The sequence below is a fragment of the Tinamus guttatus genome, unplaced genomic scaffold, assembly GCF_059628265.1.
Source record: "Tinamus guttatus ecotype Peru unplaced genomic scaffold, ASM5962826v1 Tinamus_guttatus_pri_ptg000226l, whole genome shotgun sequence".
In the NCBI taxonomy this organism is placed as follows: Eukaryota; Metazoa; Chordata; class Aves; order Tinamiformes; family Tinamidae; genus Tinamus; species Tinamus guttatus.
This window is the reverse complement of record NW_028288760.1, coordinates 1,395,919-1,416,542: the sequence shown is the minus strand read 5'-3', so window position 1 is coordinate 1,416,542 and position 20,624 is coordinate 1,395,919. Positions and strand designations below refer to the sequence as shown.

At 40.2% G+C, this 20,624-nt stretch overlaps 1 protein-coding gene across 1 annotated transcript in view; it reads left to right on the top strand.

Moving 5' to 3' along the window:
* MED27 (mediator complex subunit 27) overlaps nucleotides 1-20,624 on the top strand; it is an 80,094-nt gene that overhangs the window by 46,260 nt on the left and 13,210 nt on the right. The window contains exons 4-5 of the mRNA XM_088525291.1: nucleotides 6,246-6,339; nucleotides 16,424-16,531. Coding sequence (XP_088381417.1) covers nucleotides 6,246-6,339; nucleotides 16,424-16,531 — 202 coding nt within the window. The remainder of the gene's footprint in view (nucleotides 1-6,245; nucleotides 6,340-16,423; nucleotides 16,532-20,624) is intronic.

The following is a 20,624-nucleotide window of genomic DNA, read 5'->3' as shown; positions in this document are numbered from 1 at the left end:
CTTTCAACAGTATTAAAAGTATTGTGCAAATTTAACTATAAGGTCAATCTCTCTTCTGAACTCCAGCATTTCCTTAAAGAAATGCTGTTTAAGGTGACACACTGGATTTTGATATTGTGAACAGAAGTCTTTTTGCTCTTATGACTTAAAAACCAAGCAAAACGATGCCCTGAGAAAATACATATTTTCAGTGTGCATTAAGGAGATTTCATATTTAATGCAAATGTGTAGGTAGATGGAGATGGAGTTGATTCCAGGGCAACTTTTGCAGTTTGTTAGGATGCAGCATGAGAAGCTCGGGGTTGTTTGTATTGTCAGCCCTTGCCTTTGAGGAGGTTCTCGCGTGTGTAGACCATGTCACTTATTGCTGCATTCACAGTGGCACTGAACAACGCGGAGCTGCATCTGCTCTGTAAACAGCACGTTATAAATAACCCATTTTGCAATAAAACCGTATTTTGTTGTTGTACAATAATAGAAGGGTAGCAGTGTGGAGTATTCCTGGCCCAAGCTGTTTCCTCGCAGCCTTAATTGTGCTCGGAGTGTGAGCAGCCACGTACGGCGCTGAATTACCAAATTGGCTCAGATTTAAAGCTAACACTGCTTTTTTTTTTTTTTTTTTTGCCGAATTGGTTCTTTGATCCAGCTCTCCCATGGCCGAGGGGGCTGTGCTTCACAGCCTGGGGAGGGGATATATCAATCCCTTGTGTCGCTGTTGCCTACAAAGCCTGAAAGCTGTTGAATCACAGCCTCAGCTTCCTAAACGTCTTTGCAAATCCAACCTCAAACGCTCTGTCTTGGCTTCTAGGGAGCTACCCAAGCTCCTCAACATGCGCTCGAGTGCTGTACCGGGGTTGGCCTTGTGTGATGGTAAGTGCAGATGGTTAAGTGTTTGATAGAGCAATACGGGCATATGTTTTTGAAGCAGACCACCCTGTGTTTATATGTAAACACGTTGAGATTATTTAGGCGCGTAGCTTAGTCTTTTGCATCCGCTAAATAACAAAAGTGATTTCTCTGTGACCGAAATAACATTTCTAGCAAAGTCTCAACTAAACTAACTTGCTCAAAAAAAAAGAGGAAGGCTGCCACCTTTCAGGTTTGAGGTTGAGTCTCATGGCAGTTTGAAATCAGTTAGATATTTGGAAAAAAAAAAGTTATCTCTGTTTATAATGCATCAGGAATAAAAAAAATCCCAGCAGAAATGGGGTTGGTGAAGGAGCTGTAGGAGAAAGTTTGTGCGGATGCTAGAGGAGTGGAAGGGCACTGGACCAGTGGGCCTTAGGAGCCTGGTTGGAATCTTCCCTGATAGAAACTTTGAGGCTGGATGAGAAAAGAGAGTATTTTCCGAGTGATTTGAGAAGAAAAGCACAAATGATGAAAATAACAGAAAGAACCACAGCAGAAATGTGTGGAATTTGGGGAGGAGGCAGCGCTGTCCAGGCTCAAGGTGCAGCTATCTCAGCTTGTGCCAGCTCTCTGATTGAGCGGCTTGAGCCTGAAAGTTGCTTTCTCAGCGTGAGATGTTGAATTTCTTTTCACTCTCTTCCCTGCCCAGCCAAGCAGGAAGTGTCATTTCACCAGAGCTGGCAGAGGTCACTGTTTTAATAACTATTGTTAATTGATGCCTCTCAAAAGCCATCTCTCAAGTTGGATTTGTAACATGCCGAGACTTGCACAGTAGGTAGCTGAGTCAAATTATAACTTTAATCTCATGATTAATAAATTACACTAGAGCTGTGACAATCCTGTGTGTTTTAAAATACAATAGTTCTGTAGCTGTCATGTCTGACAATTTCTTATTTTCTTTGTAAAAGCCACATCTAGGATTCTGCTATGGTTAAAGCTTTGTTGCATATTTAGCCTATTTCTGCAAAACTAGTTGTTCCTTAGGTCTTAATGGATTAAAGTTGTCTCTTTCTGCTTCAGGTCCTGTGTTAGTGAGTGCTACAGAGATCAGCAAGAGTTTGCAGGACCAGCCCATGCTTCTGAAAAACCAGAAATGCGTGAAAAGTAATTAGCTGTAATGAAAATAGTAACTAAAACAAAAAGCAATCTGGGAGACAGGATTTCACAACAAGCAAGTAAAATACTGTTATAGTAAACAAGAGAATGTGTGTGGAGAGTTGCTCCTGCTGCTCTCCAGAATATCAGGAATCGCAGATTTAACATCTTAAGAGTTCATCTTCATTCCTATGTGATGTATTCCACCCTGACCATGAGTGTGGGATGATTAAGCCCCTTTGCATTGCACCCAAATACATTTTCTTCTCTCTGGCTCTCTAAGGTGGTTATGTAGCACAATCTTTTTTTGCTTCCCAAAGCTCTCCTCCCCAAATTATTATTAATACGTACAATTCTAATTTTTAAATTGTTGTATTGAGTGGAAAAAATGAACAGCATGCAAGGTAAACACTGTGTGGGATAAATGCTATTTAAATCTTGTCTAAGCTGCTAAACATCACACTAACATTGGATCACTGGATCTAATCCAGTTAAAAAAAAAAAAAAAAGAGAGGTCACATTAGAGAACTGTGCCATCTGTCCAGTATAGAATTGAAAGGCATTTATAATGACTTACTTACCTGTATTACTGTCTTTTGGGGGATGCTTGGTGTGAATCAAACAGTGGTACAAGAGCATTTATCTACAAAGACTGTTCCTGAATTATTTCTACCTTGTCAACTTCAGCTTTTGGTATGCATTTTTTTAGTTTAGCATTTTGCAGAACCAATTAGTCCATTAGAAACGGTAGTTCCTAAGTGGCTTCAGAAGTGTCTTCCATCTATTCCAGGAGTTGTTCTTCTAATACGGACTAAGGAATATATGTATATGTGCATTGGCAGAATTGCTGCGAGATTTTCAAAGATTCTCTCTGCTGCTGTATTTTAGAGTTGATTTATCTGCATGTTCATAGCAGGAGAAAAGGTTTAAGCTGGAGTGTAACACTTAGAATTAATTGTGGTCTATCGTAATGTTTATGAAGTCAAATTGTTGTCTTCTATAGTATGTTCGTAGAAAAAAAGTATTCCATTATATTAATAAAAAATAATGATTCACAATGTGACAGCCTTGTAGAACATTTGCTGTCGAGTCTCATCTTTTTGACTGGGTGCTATTGCACATTCAGAAGCTCACCCCTCAATGATACTATAAAACATTTTAAAATAAAGATTTTTTCTGTCGAAGATACAATTTTAAGACCTCCTTAAAACATTATGAATCTCTCTCCTGAAGGAGAGAAGAATGAGGGAAAAAAATGGGAAAAGGAAGTTGTTAAAAACCTGCTATTAAAGCTCCTTTAAAAATCTGACGAGCTGAAGTTACATTAGTGAAATTGCTGTAGTGTTTCATGTGATTTAATGATCAGAGCCCTCTTGGTCTGGGCTGTTGTTCTTCGCTGCCTAGTAGGCACCTAGGGCTGGATTAAGTGTGGTTATTGATGAAGTTGCTTCAAATGGAATGGGACTAACTGAAGATGTTACCGTTAGAAGGTGTTAATGAATCATCTTCTGAGGCCTTGAAGAATAAGTAAGGTGAAATTCCGTCTATGAAGAGTTCAAAACCTGCACTCTTAGTGAACACAGGGGCTGGGTATGATCTGAATTGCAGAATCTGCTGCTGTTTCAGGCCTTTCCGAGCGTCCTTTGCATGAGAGAGAAGCTATAGGAAGGGCAAACGTTCAGATTATTTTTTCAGCCTTTCATATATCGAGTAATTCCTGTTTGAGGGCAAGGGGAAGCTGCTACTGAATACTGCCAGCTTGTGTTTCATGCTGAGACCCCCATGCCTTTTTTTATTTATTTTTCTTACAATGAAGAGTTGCCTCATGTTTCAAGCACCGTATTTCCATTTGCTTTTCTTGCTCTGCGTTATTTTCTTTGTATTTAGAAATGCTCGTTTGTAAGTAGGAGAAAACTGAGGTGAGCTAAGTACACTGGAAATGTTCTGAAAAAGAAGCGCTGCAAGTGCCATGTGAGACTGTACGGGAAGTTCTGTGACATGAATAGGAGCCAGGATATTTGGAAGTCATAACTGATTTGATGGAGGTGTGTAAGTTGTGTTTCTGCTTATTTTGACCCTAAATTCATGTTATTTTGGTTTTGCAAAATTTCTAGACAGCAGCTTTTTCAGTGACCCTCTTTCCAGACAGCCTCGGGAGTGCATTTCGTCGTGTCTTTGTCACATATTCATCAGTTTTCTCTAAACCCATCACCAGTTACACTTTTTACATTACTTTGCTGTGTCTGACTTATCATATCTGTCTCTTCACAAGATGTTTTACCAGATGTCCTCTCTGAAGGGCATCTCTGTAGAAGAATTTTGCCTCAGATTAGGTTGTTTGTCATCTCATATTTGAGGCCGTCATGTAGTCAGGCTAATTTAGTAATTATGTGTGCATCTTTGCAGAATCCGTCTGTTCTGATGAGTCCTCAGGAAACCCTGACATCTGCTTTAGGAAAAGGCAAAGGGGCAAAACAGTGAGATGTGCATCTGTGTTGTTTTAATATATTGGTCTTGGTTTTTCTGTCAACCCCTTGACTGACAGTGGGAGGAAAAGGTTACCTGTGTGGACGGTCCTGTGCCTTGCCAAAGAAAAACATCCCAAAATGTTTCTTTGGGTGTCTACTGGCTCTGCAAAGAGCACTGCACAATTAACAGCTTTCTAAACCCAAAGTGTCTTAGTAATTCATCTGTAAAGTCTTTAGAAAAGCTGGTTAGGACAAACAAATGAGTATTGAGAAGATTTGTGTTCTGTATCAATTAACTTTTTAACCTCTTGGCTGGCTGCATGCTTGACTTATTCAAAACGCAGACTTTTCACAGACGTCAAAGTTTCTGTTCTGCGTTATACCAGTCATTCCTGAAAGAAATATCAGGACTTTTGTCTTTACAAGACAAGCATTGAGTGAGTCAAGTTTCAAGGCACACAATAAAGACAATTTGTTAGATTTAAAAACAATCAGATCTTTAACTATTCCTTAAAACATTACTTTTGACCAAAAGATGAATATAAATGTCCACTAGGATATTTCAAATTACCTAAGCAGATTAAATGCCTACCTTCAACTGACCTTTATATGATTTAAAATTACTTCAAATTTCCTTTCATAATGCAACGTAGACTGTGTCATTGTGCAGGCAGCCCTCATTTTATGACTGCAACTTGGTACTTTGTTTGGTTTTGTTATCACCCAAAACTTGGAAAATTCAAGTATTTAAGTTATGCAGCCATTTGCATCGTGACGTCCAAAGCTATAATATACATTCCTAACTGTATGCTAATCAACAAATACAGATCCTCTCATTGCCCTCTCCTCAGGCAGTGGTCTCTGCTCACACACAAGTGACAGCTGAATTTGTTTGCTGAGCCTGGCGTAACCGCATTTAAGAAACAATCTTAACTCTCTCATGTGGCATAAAAATGTGCATTGGATACAGAAATGTCTAAAATGACTTAAGTGCACACTCTGGATGTGCAGATTCCTCATTGTGAAGCACTCTTACGTGTATCCTCTGCCACCATGCTAAGGAGTTCTTGGCTTATGGTTGTTTTGACTTTGGCCATCTGCAAGCAAGCTGTTAAGGAGTCCTTCAAATGAATTAGAGAACTTTTTTCTTTCTTTTTTTTCCCCTTGCATCTAGAAGATGAAGATTTTTGTGATGAATGGTCAGAACTAATTCCATTCTCTTGTTACTTTGAAAATGTACTGGCTAGCATTTGCATAAGTAGGTATTTCTTGACTTTGTGGTGCTATTTTTTAATGCCTTGCACAATAGCCATTGGAGCCTAATACCTGATTTTTATTTTTTAACAAGTGTCATCAGAACTGATTTATTTAAGGAACCCTGACAAGTCAGAGTTGGGCAGGTTGGTTTGTGACAAATGCCCTTGCTTGTTTTTAATTTCTGATTAGGTTGTTCATTCTGTAATGAAGTGGCTTCAGTTCCATTTTCCCCAAAAGTGTTTAGTGATTTGCATGAATCAAGTGAGCCATGTTATGTTCTGGGATGTGCATGTGTCTAATCCATGGGTTTGGTGACTCTGGGGGCACGTCTGTATGTTCAAAAGCAGGTTGCAATATGTGAGCCGTTGGTTGCAGTGTTGAAGAGGAATGAATTCAGTGAAGTCCTGTGGACTCTGATACTGAGGAAGACACATTAAGGGATCGTAACAAACCCTTATTGACTAATAATAATCTGATTGTGTGGATGTAACCCTGGGTTTTTCCTTGCTTTGGTAGGTACGTGGATGATGTGATCAGTCGCATTGACAGGATGTTTCCCGAAATGTCTATCCAGTTGTCCAGGCCGAATGGAACCTCTGCGATGCTCCTGGTAAGATGGATCATTTAACCTCTTGAGACAGATTTCTGAATGGACTGAGTTACTGTTCCTAAAATGCACATTAGGAGGACTTTTTTTTTTTCTCCAGAAATGCACAGTATTTCATTTGTCATGGCTCTGCAGGATCTTTGTTCCAATTTGTAAGAAAGAAAATATATTTGAAAGCCCTTAAGTGGGCAGGGCTGCTGCAACTCTGTCGAGCAGCCTTCTAGTTTTGCATTTCAGGATTGTTTTATGAATTGGAAACTCTGGGACAAGTTTGTAAAGTTTGTATGCCTAATGACAAAATTGCAGTAAAAAATGTTCATTGTATTGAAGAAGATGAGCATAAAATGACTTTTTGAGGCTGTATAAATAGTTGTAATTGAGTTTTTATGCTTTTGATAAGCAGCAGCCAAATGTGTCACTGAAAATTTTTGCTCAATTAAATACTTAATCCTGCGACACTGAAGTCAAAGGAAGTTGAGTTTGCTGATTTGCTTGGAATGGATTAAGCCCTGACTTCTTTATTAAGTTTGGTTTTAGGGGGTAGTTGTTTTTACTTTGAGGCTTTGCATTTTGAAAAGGGAAATGGAAGATAAAAGGGATTATCACTTTTAAAGAAAGAATATACTACCACTTCTTGTTGAATGTGAGAGTAGAAATATGGGTGCACCCAAACTCAAATATTCAGTGTTTTTTAGCGTTCTTGTCAGTGAGTCAGTGTTAATCATGATAACTAAGAAGAAAAAAAGTGATGAGAGATGGGTAAGAAAAAGCAAACCGATATCATTTAAATTTCTTTATATTGCTCTTGGGTCAGTGAGCTTCTGCTTTATGATGAAGTCAAGAATCTGCCTTTGAAGTAAACGAGGAGTAAAAACTGGATTGTAGATAAACAAGTGCAACACATTAAACTTATTTCTGCCTGACCAAGCAAGGTTTTATTCCAGAAGAACCTATCGTTCATATTCATTTTCACAGACAGCTGTTGTGCTTATAGCAGAAGAGAGTTAAAAGTTTTTACTCTTAAACAGAAACCTGTTGAAGTGGAGAATGGTGAACTGTAGTAGCATGGCACTCAGATGTGGTCTTAAACTGCTATTTCTCTGATGAGATAAGGACAGAAGGCCCATATTTTGGCAAATTTTAAGTAAAACCCCAGTAATTTCCTTGTTCACATAAACTATTGCAGAAGACTTGGGTGTAACACTCATGTGAGTATATTTCTTGTTTCCAAGCATACTATTTGCTTGGAAGAAACTAAAAATTGGATATTTCATCCAAATAGAATTACTGAGTCAATGTAAATCAATTGTAGGATGACTCCTTAGATTTAATAGTATTTTTATAGTTTGACTTCAAAACCCCATTATGGACAGATTTCTTCTATATTTGTGGATGTTTCTGTTCATTTCTCTATAGTAAGTCTGTCTGTGATTATATTTAGTTGCAATTCATCAACTGTCTAATATCCCATTATTAACTTTCTTTTGAACAGCCCCAAGTTTTCAAGAGATTAACCGAGTCAGAGGTTAGAATAAACAGCTGGCTTTCACTCGCATTAAAACATTTAATCTGCAATGGTTGGATTCACCAAGTGGAACAATATATTCTGTAAAAGAATTGGATTCATCAGTGCTGCCTTAAGAAGCTCTAAGTCGTAGGAGCTTCTGCGTTTGCTCTTGCGCTGTCTCTCTGTTTAACTGTTTCTCTGCACAGTGAGTCCTGTCTGTCTTCACTTTGCTCCTCTGAAGCCATTTCCATTTGGTTGGAGCCTCTCTTTGCATATGTTAATTGCCTAACAGTCCTGATTAATTCGGGGGGTCTGAAGGTATTTACGCATTTCAGGGTTCAAGCACAGTTAGGAGATATTCTGTAAATTATCTTGGCTCTGGCTGGTCAGGAACAAAGTGGATTGGAGTGGCCTTGACTGCAGGAGTGGCCACCTTCATGGTCAATAATAACCTGTTGAATTCCCTGTTAGGGTTCCTCTAAATCAAGGGCCGTGCTGCTGCTACAAGAGAGTAGCCCTGTATTGAGCCAGTGCTAGGCACGTTTTCCTTGGATCAGAGATCAGAAAGATTGTTTTTAAAGTATTTTTGTATATGATTATGTGATGGGTTTGTCATTTTTTTCTTTTAGGCAGGTTTTCCCTCTTCCCCATCTGTCTCAGTTGATGTTGCCAATATGGCACTTTCCATCTGGCCCCGGCTGCTCCAGAAGCTTTTGCTGCTTTCAGCCCCACATCAGTGAGGGGAAGGTGCTGCCGCCTGGGCAGCGTCAGGAGCTGCTTCCCCAGGAGCAGGAGCCGCTCCAGCTCGCGGGATTCCACGCGCCGACCTTATCCCAAGCTCGACTGGGAGCCGCTTCCAGTTTGCCCTCGTACTGAAGGATCCAAATAACGCTGGGATTGCATTTAAAAAAAGATTTTGCCACCGTACTGATTGTCTGCTATAGTTAGTTAAGTGGCATCTCAGCCCTTTTAGCCCTCTGCCTGTCCACACGCTACTGCTTAACTTTATATCTCAACTTCAAGGTAGAGGTGCTGTTGTTATATTAAGATATGCAGGCATCTTTAAACACAATAATTCAGCTTGACAGAAAAACACATGTTGGTCAGCAAAGACATCGGGAAGCAGTGTGCAGTTAGAAGGTGAAAAGAGGTGAAAATTCTTGGGAGGAGATGGAGGAGAAAGGTGTGACTGTGAGATTGTTGTAAATTCAGGTTAGCTGATTAAGGGTAAAAAAAAAAAAAAGGCTGATATGGAAAGTTTTGGCCCCAAACTGGTGTGTAGAGCCTCATGTGCACCTAGAAATGGATTTATGTACCTTGTGGTAGTGGTGGGACTTCTGCAGGCTGCAGTCCTTGAATGTTTCGAGATGAAGAGTTGCCAGTAGCATTGAGTCTCCTAGTCTAACTTTCCTGGCTAATAAACTTTGTGTTTAGCTTTGCTCTCCCTTACCAGGATACATCCTTCACGTAAGTTGAAAGCTTTAAGCAAAAAAAAAAAAAAAAAAAAGGAAAAAAAAAAAAAGGGAAAAAAAGAAGGAAGGAAAGTGCTGTATCTGAAAGGCTGTTATCTCTAGTCTTTTGAGGCTACTGCTTCCTCCAGACAATAAGGTTTTTTTTATGTTTTGGATTTATACACAGCAATTGTACCTCATTAGTTTGGATTTATGCTACACGGACCAAACACATAAATAATTGAAACCTTTCAGAGCCGTGTGAAATCCTCAACTGATTTTAAAAGCAGTTTATCATGGCATTTCAAGGTGCAGTTTAATCCCAATCTTCACTAGTGATTTTTTCAATTAATCTTTTAATCGCACAATGCATAAAAAAGACTAAACATAGAATTATATCAGCTTTGATAACAATGCTATGCAAAATTAATTTCCAGCAGCAGCAGAGGGAACTGAGGAATCCTTAAGGTATTTGTTAGATTTGGTTGGTCAAATGCCAGGAGTTGTAAATAGATAAACCTCATCTTGTATGTTAAGAAAGCATGGACTGATTTGATTTACTGAAAAATGCCTGGACTTTTGCTTGGTTTCACTGAGTTATATTCTTAAATGCACATTATCATTTCTAATATAGCATCTTCACACTGTGGTTATCATATATAATTATTGCACATATCTTGTTTCCCTTATCAAAATTCGGGATGGTTTTTCAGTGTGAAGCTTTTAATTCTTGTGTGTAATTAATTTAGATATCAAAACCATTGAACAAAACAGCCCTGCCACATTAGTCCCATGTTTCAGTTGACGAATGCGACTTGCTCAGGGTCACATAGGTAGCCCGTCCCTTTTGGGCATGGAAACTTATTCTCTCCTCGTCATCCAGTAGCTAGTTGGGCTTTAAAGATCTGAATCTGCCCACTGGTTGCAAAGTTAAATAAAAGGACATCTGTAGAAATTAAGAACACCATGTAAACGTTTTTACAAGTAATGAAATGCGTTTCGAGCCCTTCCTAAAGCATAATGATATGTATAACAATTTTGATTTGAAAAATGGAATTGTTTCTGAGAAAACAAAGCTCATTTCAGAAATGCTGATTTCTTGTTTTCGTGTTGTTATCTTGAGAATTTTTAGATAAATTAATTATATAAATTTATACCGATGCCTAGATTTTAAGCGGATCTTACATATAAATATGGGGCATTTTTATACAACTTCTATTCTTTCTCAGTAAGAGCAGACACATTTGCATTTCAGCTTCTAAATGTTTTTCCAGACACTTTTGAGCAGTCTGACTGTATGGAAGGGGCTTGTATTAATTGCAAATAGGCTTGACATCTGTTCAGTAAAACTGAATAATTTCTTCAGTCTAATTTTGTTTATCAGTGGTTTACTTAAAATTGGCAGCTTTTTCTACTGGAAACCTGAATTCTGAAAATTATTATTTCCCTGCTAAAAAAGGGCCATCAAACTGATTCTTGTTCAAGACGACCTGAGCAGTGGGAGCGTGATGACTCCGGAGAGCAGTTTGGAGACCTGTTTGCCCAAGGTCACTGGGAAATCTCTGTCTTTACTTCAGATTTAGCTCTGTGACCTCTCTGGGAGCTTCACTCATGGTTCAGAGCCTGGAATTTGCTTCCCTGATGAGGAAGGTCCCTCAACAGGACTTGTCCTCTTTAAAACACACATGGAAAGAGTGGCTATGGTGCTTAATCCTGTGCCGGAGCTGAGCCCTCGTACGCTGCTGAACCAAGATGGAAAGAGAGAAAATGAGAATGGGCTGGCAAGGAAAGCGTCTGCTTTTGTGGTATGAGGATGAGGAAAGGTCTCCTGATGGGAAAGTGAGGAAGAGTAGAAAAAGATCAGAGAGAAATCTCCTTAGCTGTGTCCCCTCCATAGGGATTAATGCCTGGAGTTCTTATCCACTCCCAAAGGCTCCCGGATCTATCGTGATGCACCAGTAGATTTCTGAGAAAACAGCATTCATTTCATCCCTGTAAAATCACTGGTGTGCTGTAATTCAGGATGAGGGAGAAGAAATAGAATCCCTTTGGTTACCCGTAGCAATGCTGGACTTGGATATTTATCCCATAAACACGACTCGCCCGCTGTTTCTCACCGTCCTAATGAAATTGTGCACCAGTTTATTCACATTATTAAGAGAATAAGCCATGTTACTGGGAAAGAAGATCACCAGCTCATCCTTAATATGGCAAAATCATTTAAGGTTCTTAATTTATGTTGACTTTTTAACATGCACTCTTGCAATTAAGTTAGATTAATGAAAGGTAAATTCCAGCCCCTATGTTAAAAAAAAAAAAAAAACCTTGTAAAGAAGCTAATTAGTATGTTTGTTTATTCAGACTCTAATGGCTTAATTGCATTTTATCTTGCTATTTACAAATAGGCATCATTAAAGTATAATGAGCGTGTGAGGGAGAGTGCAGTGTTCCTAGCAGCAGCAGATGAGATAGAAGAAAAATAACTAGTTGAAAGCCAGGTTTGGGCAGGAATGGGGGAGAAGGGTTTTTGTTGTTCTACAGAATCTTACGCTCAGATTTTCAGCTCATTTAAATATGATTTCCAGACATTCTGCTTATTTGTGAGGGGGTGTACAAGTAGAAGGTAAAGATGAGAGCTGCCTCTATAGAGAGGCAGATGTGTGGCCTTTTGCTGGGAATACACACAGCTTGGCTGCAGCTCTGCTTTGATGGTACCTTACTGTTTCCCAAGGTGAATAAAAACACTTGTACAAACTTGTCCTGCTAGTGATGCTATCAGGGAGGCACCCATGTTCCCTGAAAATAATGTTTTCTCTCCTTTAGCTCTGCATTGCAGAGCATCTGCAGTTCAGATCAGCAGCAAATTCCCAGGGATGCTGAGAGGAAATCTGGAGCTTTGGGAATTTTTTGCAGTGGCGGAGCTTGGCGTTGGCAGCATTCTCTCTCTCCTAATACCCAACTCTTAGTAAATCTGAAGAAAGAATGTTTATTAATGCATTTATTTTTAATTGTCTGTAAAAGGGCTTTTCATTTGGCATCCATTTCACTGAAGAGGGTAAGTTAAAGAGGGGGCTTTCAAGCTCTTTCCTCCAGGCAGAAGTCTGGCTGCTAAATAAATGTTGATCTTTTTCATTTTGTAAATTAATTTTGACCCTTCTATTAACTTAATTGGAGAAGTACTTATTTCTTTTCTGATCGCCAAGTCTAAACTTCTCTAGTAATCTCATAAGAAGTTATTTGAACCATTTTCACTGCTCATTCTGAGCTTCCCCTTCCCCCATTCTTGGCATTCGGTGGTTGTCATATGCTCTTTGGTGGTAGACAAAATATTTTTAAAGCTGGGATATTTCAAGAAGATTTTTATTTTATATATTTTTGTCAGAAAAGTTGCATAATATTGCAGATTTCAATCAGCTGCCTGCGCTATGTTTTTCTGGAGCCTGCCATTTTCGGAAGCAGTTGCATTATGAATAACTTAACTGTCTGAATTTAGTATACATAAGAAAAGCAACTTAGAGGTGCATTGTTATTACACAGACCAAAACAGCAGCTACACAAGTATTTTACTTGCAACTGTTCCATTTTCTGCTCACAGAACTGTGGGGCATATTTTTTCATTCATATTAATTGAATTTTAAAGTGACCTTGTACACGTATTGATTTGAATTAAAATTTTCTACATCAAGGACAAGTTGGCATATATCCTACAGGCGAAATATTAAAAAGCCAAGTGCTGTCTTAACCGAGTATCGACAGAAGAAGTTGCAATTTAATGGGAAAAGTTGACTTAAGAGGGGAATTGTTGCCTTTTGTGTAACAGCTAAGAGGTATCTTTTCTGTATAATGAAAGAAGCTCCTTGCAATTGCTATGTGTGGAGATCCAGGGACATTTTATTGCCCCTTAAAAAGGGCCCATCCAGATCAGCACTGACCTCCAGAAAGAGAGACCAGCAGTCCTGGAGTCCAGAGCACAACTATCAAATTACTATTTTTTTTTTCCAGAGCCTTTAGTATTTTATTGCCTTCTTTCAGGTGTTCTTTAGGGACACATTTATATGACTAAAGGTGTAAATTATATTCCATACATAGATCTTCCCCGAGCATTGGCTCGTTGGCTAAGTTGAGCAGACATTGCAAGGAAATTGTTTACTGGAAAACAGACTGTGTAAAATACAGCTGAAATGAAAACCAAACCAGTAAGTCCCGAAACCCATTATGGGTTTCCATTATTAGAGGAAAAAATGAAAAGCATCCGCATACCGTATCCAAAGGAAACAGGCTTTACCTGAAAAAGAGCTCGGAGAAACACTGCTGGCCTCCAAATCTAATGGGCTCCCCCAGCCTGAGAGAGTGTTGTTCATTCTTTGTACATCTAGCCCCATTCTTTCAGTGCTGTTACAATGATGAACTATAATTTCTCTGAGTTACGCTTACTTTTACAAAATTTCTGTTTCTGTCAGGCTTAATTAATGTGTTCCGTTCCTAATAAACCTTTAGATACAGTCCTAGAACAAATCAGCTGAAAGCTCTGTTTTTTCATCCAGCCACTGAAAAATCTGCAGAAATCCCATGTCAAGACAACAGTGGCCTGAAACAGGGAAGTTTTTTGATTTCAGTACCAGGCTGCTGTAAATCCAGAGCAGATTCACACAACCCGTCACCGACAGGCTCGAAGCTGGGACATATTCTGCAGTATCAGGATGCTTTTAGCTACCCCAGCTCACAGAGCTGGACCCCAGCGCCGAGACCTTGTGTAAGCAGAGATTGCAAGAGCAGTTCCTTCAACGGGGAGCTTGAAATCTAAGTATGTGTCTAAAGATGTTTTTACAGAGCTGCTCCTGCACGTGTGGTGCGAGCGCTGCGTGTTTGGCGTGTGAACAAGCGGGTGCCGGAGGCCGGTGTCCCGGCCCCTCTGCAGAGGCTGCCCTTTCCTGCTGCGTGATGGATGAGAGCTGGGATCAGGGTGGCTGTGACAGATTTGGAAAGTGAGGAGTGAATCACTGGAAGGATGTGAAAACAAATGGCCTGGAAAAAGGTGATGGGTTTGCAAGGATTTGCGCAGGTAAATCCTGGGGGCTGGCAGCTGGAATTCTGAGGCCAGCGGTAGGGATGTGCAAGTAAGCTGGAGTGCCAAATAGTGGCTTTTGCAGCATGCCACGTCCCACTATTCACTGTGAGCAATTTCAGGAGCATCCCACACAGCCTCCGGATCAACTTCATCCTTTTTTTTCCTGCCTGCTGACAGTGTGAGATATGATGCATGCAGACCCTAAGGGGAGGGGGAAAGAAGTGAGCATCCACAACGGCATGGGAACCCAGATATTGTATAGATCATATACAATATTAGATGTAATGCCGTGTCTGGGTATTTGTAAGACAGTCTTTGCACTCTTCATTAAGAGTTTTCGCTTGTTTGTTTTTGCTTTTATTTTTTGTTTACAATTCCCTTTTGCCTTTTTAGTTTTACTCTGTATGCTTGATGCCCCGTGTGAGGTTCTACGAGTCGTTTCTCTCAGTAGGCGATATCTTACCATACTGCTAGTATTACTAAGGTAGAAAATGAAATAAAACCTTAACACCGTTGTTTTCAAAGGGGTTAGCTAGTAATGCAGCCAGCCACTGTCTTTCCGCTTCCAGGAGATGCTCAGCATCACGGATCAGATGTGTCTGGATAATGACAATCTTTAACTTGGTGAAGTGGAAGGTGCTGAAATGACTCGTGTCTCTGTTCTTTCCTACAATATGTTCAGCAGTGCTACTTCACAAGTATGTTTTCTATTACCACTTTCTCATTTGCTGTCTTTTAGTTTTGTATTGAATCTTGCTTTGAAATAGAAAAACAGGATCTCTGCATTAAGCACTGCAATCTCTGCACCACTCGGTGCTTTTATTCTGCTCTGTTGTTTGTATTGGTCCCTCAGTCTCATCTAGAATAGGAGCCTTGGAAAGCACTGCTATATCCTGGGTTTTGCCAAGCTGTTCTTGAGGTGAAGTGGCTGAAGTGGTCCAGGAGTAATGAACCAAGCATGAGCAGAATGTCTGTCAGGATATATATATAACCATGATGTTGTACTCTCTTTATTTTTCTGCACTTAAGGTAAAAAATGAGCTTTAGATTGTTATCTGTGTATGGAGATGATTTCGTCTATGTCTATAATTTTACTGAGATCTCCTTTTTGTAATTTTGCATTTCAAAACCTATCATCATCCTGTGTAAGAACTGGACATTAAACTTGCAAAGCAGACCCTCGCCAGGGTCCTGGCACCTCAGCACTCCAACAGCCCTGCTGGAAAGGAGGCATCTGCTGAGCGGGGAGCAGGTTTAACCAAACTCACTGTTTCTTTCTGCTATTTCTTCTGCTCTCAATTTTATGCTTTTGTGTGCAGGGGAAAAAAGCAATAACGTCTGTCTAACAAAGCACAGAGATCCTTGTTAGACACATTTCTTACCCGTATTGAAGTATGAATTCATCTTTGAGATGTAAATTGATTTTAGATTAAAATACCTTCATTATTGTATTTTGTCAATAATATAATTTAGGCTTATTTCTGTTCTTATGCTCTGACAGACCATACATATTTTCTGTACTTTTCTCCTTTTTTTTTTTGCCCTTTTCTACTTCTATAGAAGAGTACTGAAGTTTTGAAAATGAAACATTTTTACTTTTGTAGCTAAAACTTTTTCCCTTCTTCTCTGTTTCTTTGTAAGTAACTTTTGAGTTTTTATTGGAGCCTGAATGTTTTCCATTAAACTCATAGCATCTTTTTAATGGATAGCATTAGAAGAGTCTGATTCTTCTTTCAAATGATTTCTTTTTTTCTAAGTGGAGTTATTGAGTCGTGTTGTTAATAATTGAGACAGTTGCTTGGCAGTGTGGTGCCTACACAGGGGAATTTTGTGAATTCATACATTTTTAGCCGCAAATGAATGATGTTATTTGTTTGTTCTGTACTTTTTAGTTTGTCTCGTCCTCCTAATGTGCATATAACATTTTAGATCCTTGTTTTGGGTTGTCTTCAAAATACTGAAAAGTAAAATTCCCATGAGCTTCAGCTCTTACCTCAGTGACCTTGTGAATTCAGACATCAGCTCTTCTTCAGCTTGCCTTTGTCTTCTTGCTCTTGACAGGTTACCTTAGGAAAAGTTTTAAAAGTGATCGTGGTGATGCGGAGTCTCTTCATTGACCGCACGATAGTAAAAGGATACAACGAAAATGTCTATACTGAAGATGGCAAGGTAGGCTATCATATATCCGAGAGTGTTACACTTTATTTTTACCTGGTATTTAAATTATAGAAAACAGGAATCCCATCACAGGTATGCCAGCAACATAAAACCGTCAAAAGCCTCTTTGTGGATGCTGCACAAAGTGCTCAGGTTTAAATTTATCATGCTTTGCTTGGATTTTTCATACCCTCATGTCTGACATCTTTCTAAGCTCTGATGCCCTCGCTTGAATTTCTAATTTATCACCTTAGACCTCAGTAGCCTCGTTAATAGTGTCTACTGAGAAAACATTTTTTTTAGTGTACCAGCCCAGGGTTCAGATACTCTTTTTCTGAGAGCCATTGGGAAATCTTGGGCTAGTTTTATGCTCAAGTCGATAAGCTCAGGTAGGAGAATCATTGGGAGGTAGTCCTCAATTTGCTTGTCAGTAATAGCCCATCTCGAACAGCAACTATTAAAGCAAGTGTTACCTGTTTCCACAAGTGATTTGTTTTATGAACAACTCACCCTGCTTGAACCCTCAAATTTCTTCTCACTGCACACACTCCATATGGCTCTGTTAAGGCATCCGAAGATGTTAATGGGACCTGACGGCATCAGCTCAGTTTGTTTCTCTTTTCAGGTGGAATGGTCTCTCTTCCCGAGACATCCACCAGGACTCTCCTCTGCCAGTAACAGTGCTAAATATCTCCGTCTTTCACATTTGCTCTCTGGAGCTTTCTCCTCTGATTATGAAGCCTATTAAAATACAAAGTTCATTATATCAAGATGAGTACTTGGCACCCATAGGCCATGTTATAATGAGGTGAGACTTTCTTTCCTTTCAGAAGTGATAACTGTGTTTTAGCACACAGCAGCACGTTGTGTACTGACCCGCAGACCGGCAGCGCTCGCTTTGAGCCTCTCTTCCCTAGCAAAGGCCAGGAGCTGATCTGCCGGAGCACGGGGTGCGGCTGGATTTCCCAGCTGCCAAATTCTCCCTCAAAGAGCAGGGGGTTGACCTAGGAAATAGTAAAATAGCAGTTGCCTAAATCTGATCTGCCTTATTCAAGTATGCGGGTTTAAATACCACTTTGTAAGAGAAGCAGCTGCGCCGCACTCCCTCTTACCCGTAATTGCGCCCTTGGAGCAGCAGCCCCTCTTCGCCCCATGTTCTGCCTGCAACCAAAATGATATTCTGCCTGCAAAGCGTTGACAGTGCTTGATGGATTCCTGTGTCGCCTTTCATTTGGCTCTGCTGATTTTCTGTGATGCATCCAGTTTCCTTTGAAGTTCCCTTGAAAAGTAATAATGGTGCATTTGCTGAAAAGCCGACTGAAAGGCTTCCTGGGCATCCGGGACAGGGCTTCTGGTTAGCCCAAGGTTAACCCACCTGGGAGCTGCTGCTCTTTCCCAGCGCATTCCTGCAGTCCGGGGGGAGCAGTTGGCTTCTCCCAGTGTCCGTGCTAATGCCTGGCTTATTTTCCTGCTCCAAACCAGCCTGCAGGAGAGTCTTTATTTTCTCCCGATCAGCTTTCCCTCCAAAGTTAGGCTATGTGACTACTCCCAAGAGGCTGAATGAGCCGGTGCCATTTACACGGCGTTTTGCTGTGTCATTGGGCCATGCCAGGACTCTCACAAACCTCCCTGAAGGTCTGCGTTTCAGATATAAATAGGACTTAAGTAGAATTGCAGTTGCAGCCACTTAAATCATGAGTAAATTTGGCTTGGAAGATTGAGTAAATGTGTAGCTTGCTAGTTTTGCCAACTGGAGCACATATTGACAAACAGTGGGCTCCCTCTTTTTCCCTAATTAACTACTCTGGTAATTGGAGAATAAGAATAAGATTGTGCTCTTGCAATGATGTGCTTTACTCACCGTGCCTGCTGGGAATGAGCGATTACAGTGAATTGCAAACACACCCCAATCCAATTCCTCCTCTGTCGCAATAGATGCTGCCGGGAAGATGCTCCAGTGAGGTTTCCCCATGCTCTCCTGGTCCTCAATTTCCAGTCTGAGGGGGGAAAAAAGTAGTAGCATCTTTGAAGAGACGCAGAGGGATAGGGAAAAGGAGAGAATCTTCTATAGTAAATAAGCAAAATGTGAAGAATTCTTAGGTTTACAGAAAGTGGTACTAATCTTTTCATGGAGCTGTTTATTTAGTAATTGCTGGGGTTTGGATTTGCTGATGTGTTCCTAGGAATCGTTTAATATTTGTAGATAGTGGAGATGAGATTAACTGGGTGGTTTCTTGCCGTGCGGCAGATCTGAAGCCCCTGTCTTTACTGTAAGCCGCTGTGAAGAGACACTGGAATAAGTCCTAGCATCATGGTTCTTTTTTACACTTAAACAGTCATCTTAAGCTGGTAGTAGCTAAAATAAGACACTGCATTTTGGAACTTTATATTTTTAAAATTTTATTTGTTTATTGGGTTTTTATTTTTTTTGTCAGACAAAGGACCAGTGCATGTCCTAAGGGCTTCGTGTACTCCTTTTGTGAATTATTCACAAACCCTGCAGATGATGACTTTGCCAGGTTGCCAGCTGCATAGCTTACCCGTTTTTGGTGTCACTTTGCAAAAACAAAAGGTGATACCTGGCAGCCTCTGTCATGTCCCTGGGTCTGTATTCTGATGGTGCTGCAGTCTCTCCTGCTTACTGTACAACCCCCTGCATCCACTACAGACTGATGCATTTTCATGAGTCCCCTAGCTTCGGTGGTGGCACTGTGCCACCCTTCATCTCCCAAACTCCTTCTACACTGGAATTTAACCACAGCTAGTAATTAATTACTCATGTTGTCCTGATTCCTGAATAAATAAAGCACGGAGCTCACCCTTGCAGGACACGCTTATCACGAGCCGAACCGTTAGTAACCCGGGTCTGCCAATAAAAATGAAACCATATTGGGTTTTATTTGGCGTGGTAACATCCTCCTCTTCGCATACAGAAGCCAAGAACCACCACGACACGATGTACTTGGAGTGGGTACTTAACATCACTACCTAGCCACATCCCTGTTTTTGCCTCCGTTAGGCTTAACTAAAGAAACAGAAGTGTCTCTGTTGAATTGCCACTTTAAGGAACTTGGGTTATGTTAATGCTATGGCTTCATTAATTACCCCATATCAATAAGAAAAGGCAGCTTTTAGCCTCCTAGCGTAAGTGAGGAGAAGAAATAGTAGTATCAAAGGAAAGCTTCAAAGACAGCCGGAGCCGTCTCTGGGGTAATTTCTGATCCCTGCATTCTTTCCACTTCAAAGCTGGATGTGTGTGTGTTTGGGTGAAGGGGGGGTTGAATCCGATTTCTCTAATAAGTGTTGGCACCGGACCTGTTTGATATTAGATGCAGGGAACATTCTGATTTGTTATCGCCTTTGAAATCGTTCAGACGACCTTCAGAAAATCGCCTCCTGCTCCGTGTGCAGGGGCTGGGTGGGGAGAACGGGGCACTGGGAAAAAAAGCCCCAGTTTAATTCGCATGCAGAGGATGCCCTGAAATTGTGCTCTCAGCAGTTTTTTAGTTACAAATGTGTGTCTTGATTGAAAGTGAAAAGTTGAAGAATAATAGACCTGTAACAATGCATTCTTTAATCTGCCTCTGCCTTAATCCTCTGTTCCAGGGGGAAAGGTGGGCAGTCATTTAGGATGTCTGCACGTGAGCTGGGATTTTGGGTATTTTTTTTGTTTTTATATATACATATGCATATATATATATATATATATTTTTTTTTTTTTTGACTGAGGTAAGAGGATGTCAGTAAAACACTCATTACTTTTTCAGCTTTTCAGTCTTCATGCCAACTAATGAGCAATCAGAACCTCTTGGACTCATTTTAATACAGTATCTGAAGTGGATTTTTTTTAATGATCTTGAATCTAAACAGAGAGAATCAGGTGTTTGAATGGATCACTGGAGATTACCTTAGTCATATATAGATTCCAATTACAGCAACTCCATCTGTCATCAAACAAAGTCTTGAATTACATGAAAATAGTTAAATTCAGTATTCCTTTTTTGTGTGTTTTCGGATGTAGGCTGTTCTGGCATGGCCATGCAGTGCTTCCTTCCGTGCAGGCCCAGGTAATGACACTCTTAGCCAGGCTCAGGTTTGGGCCTAG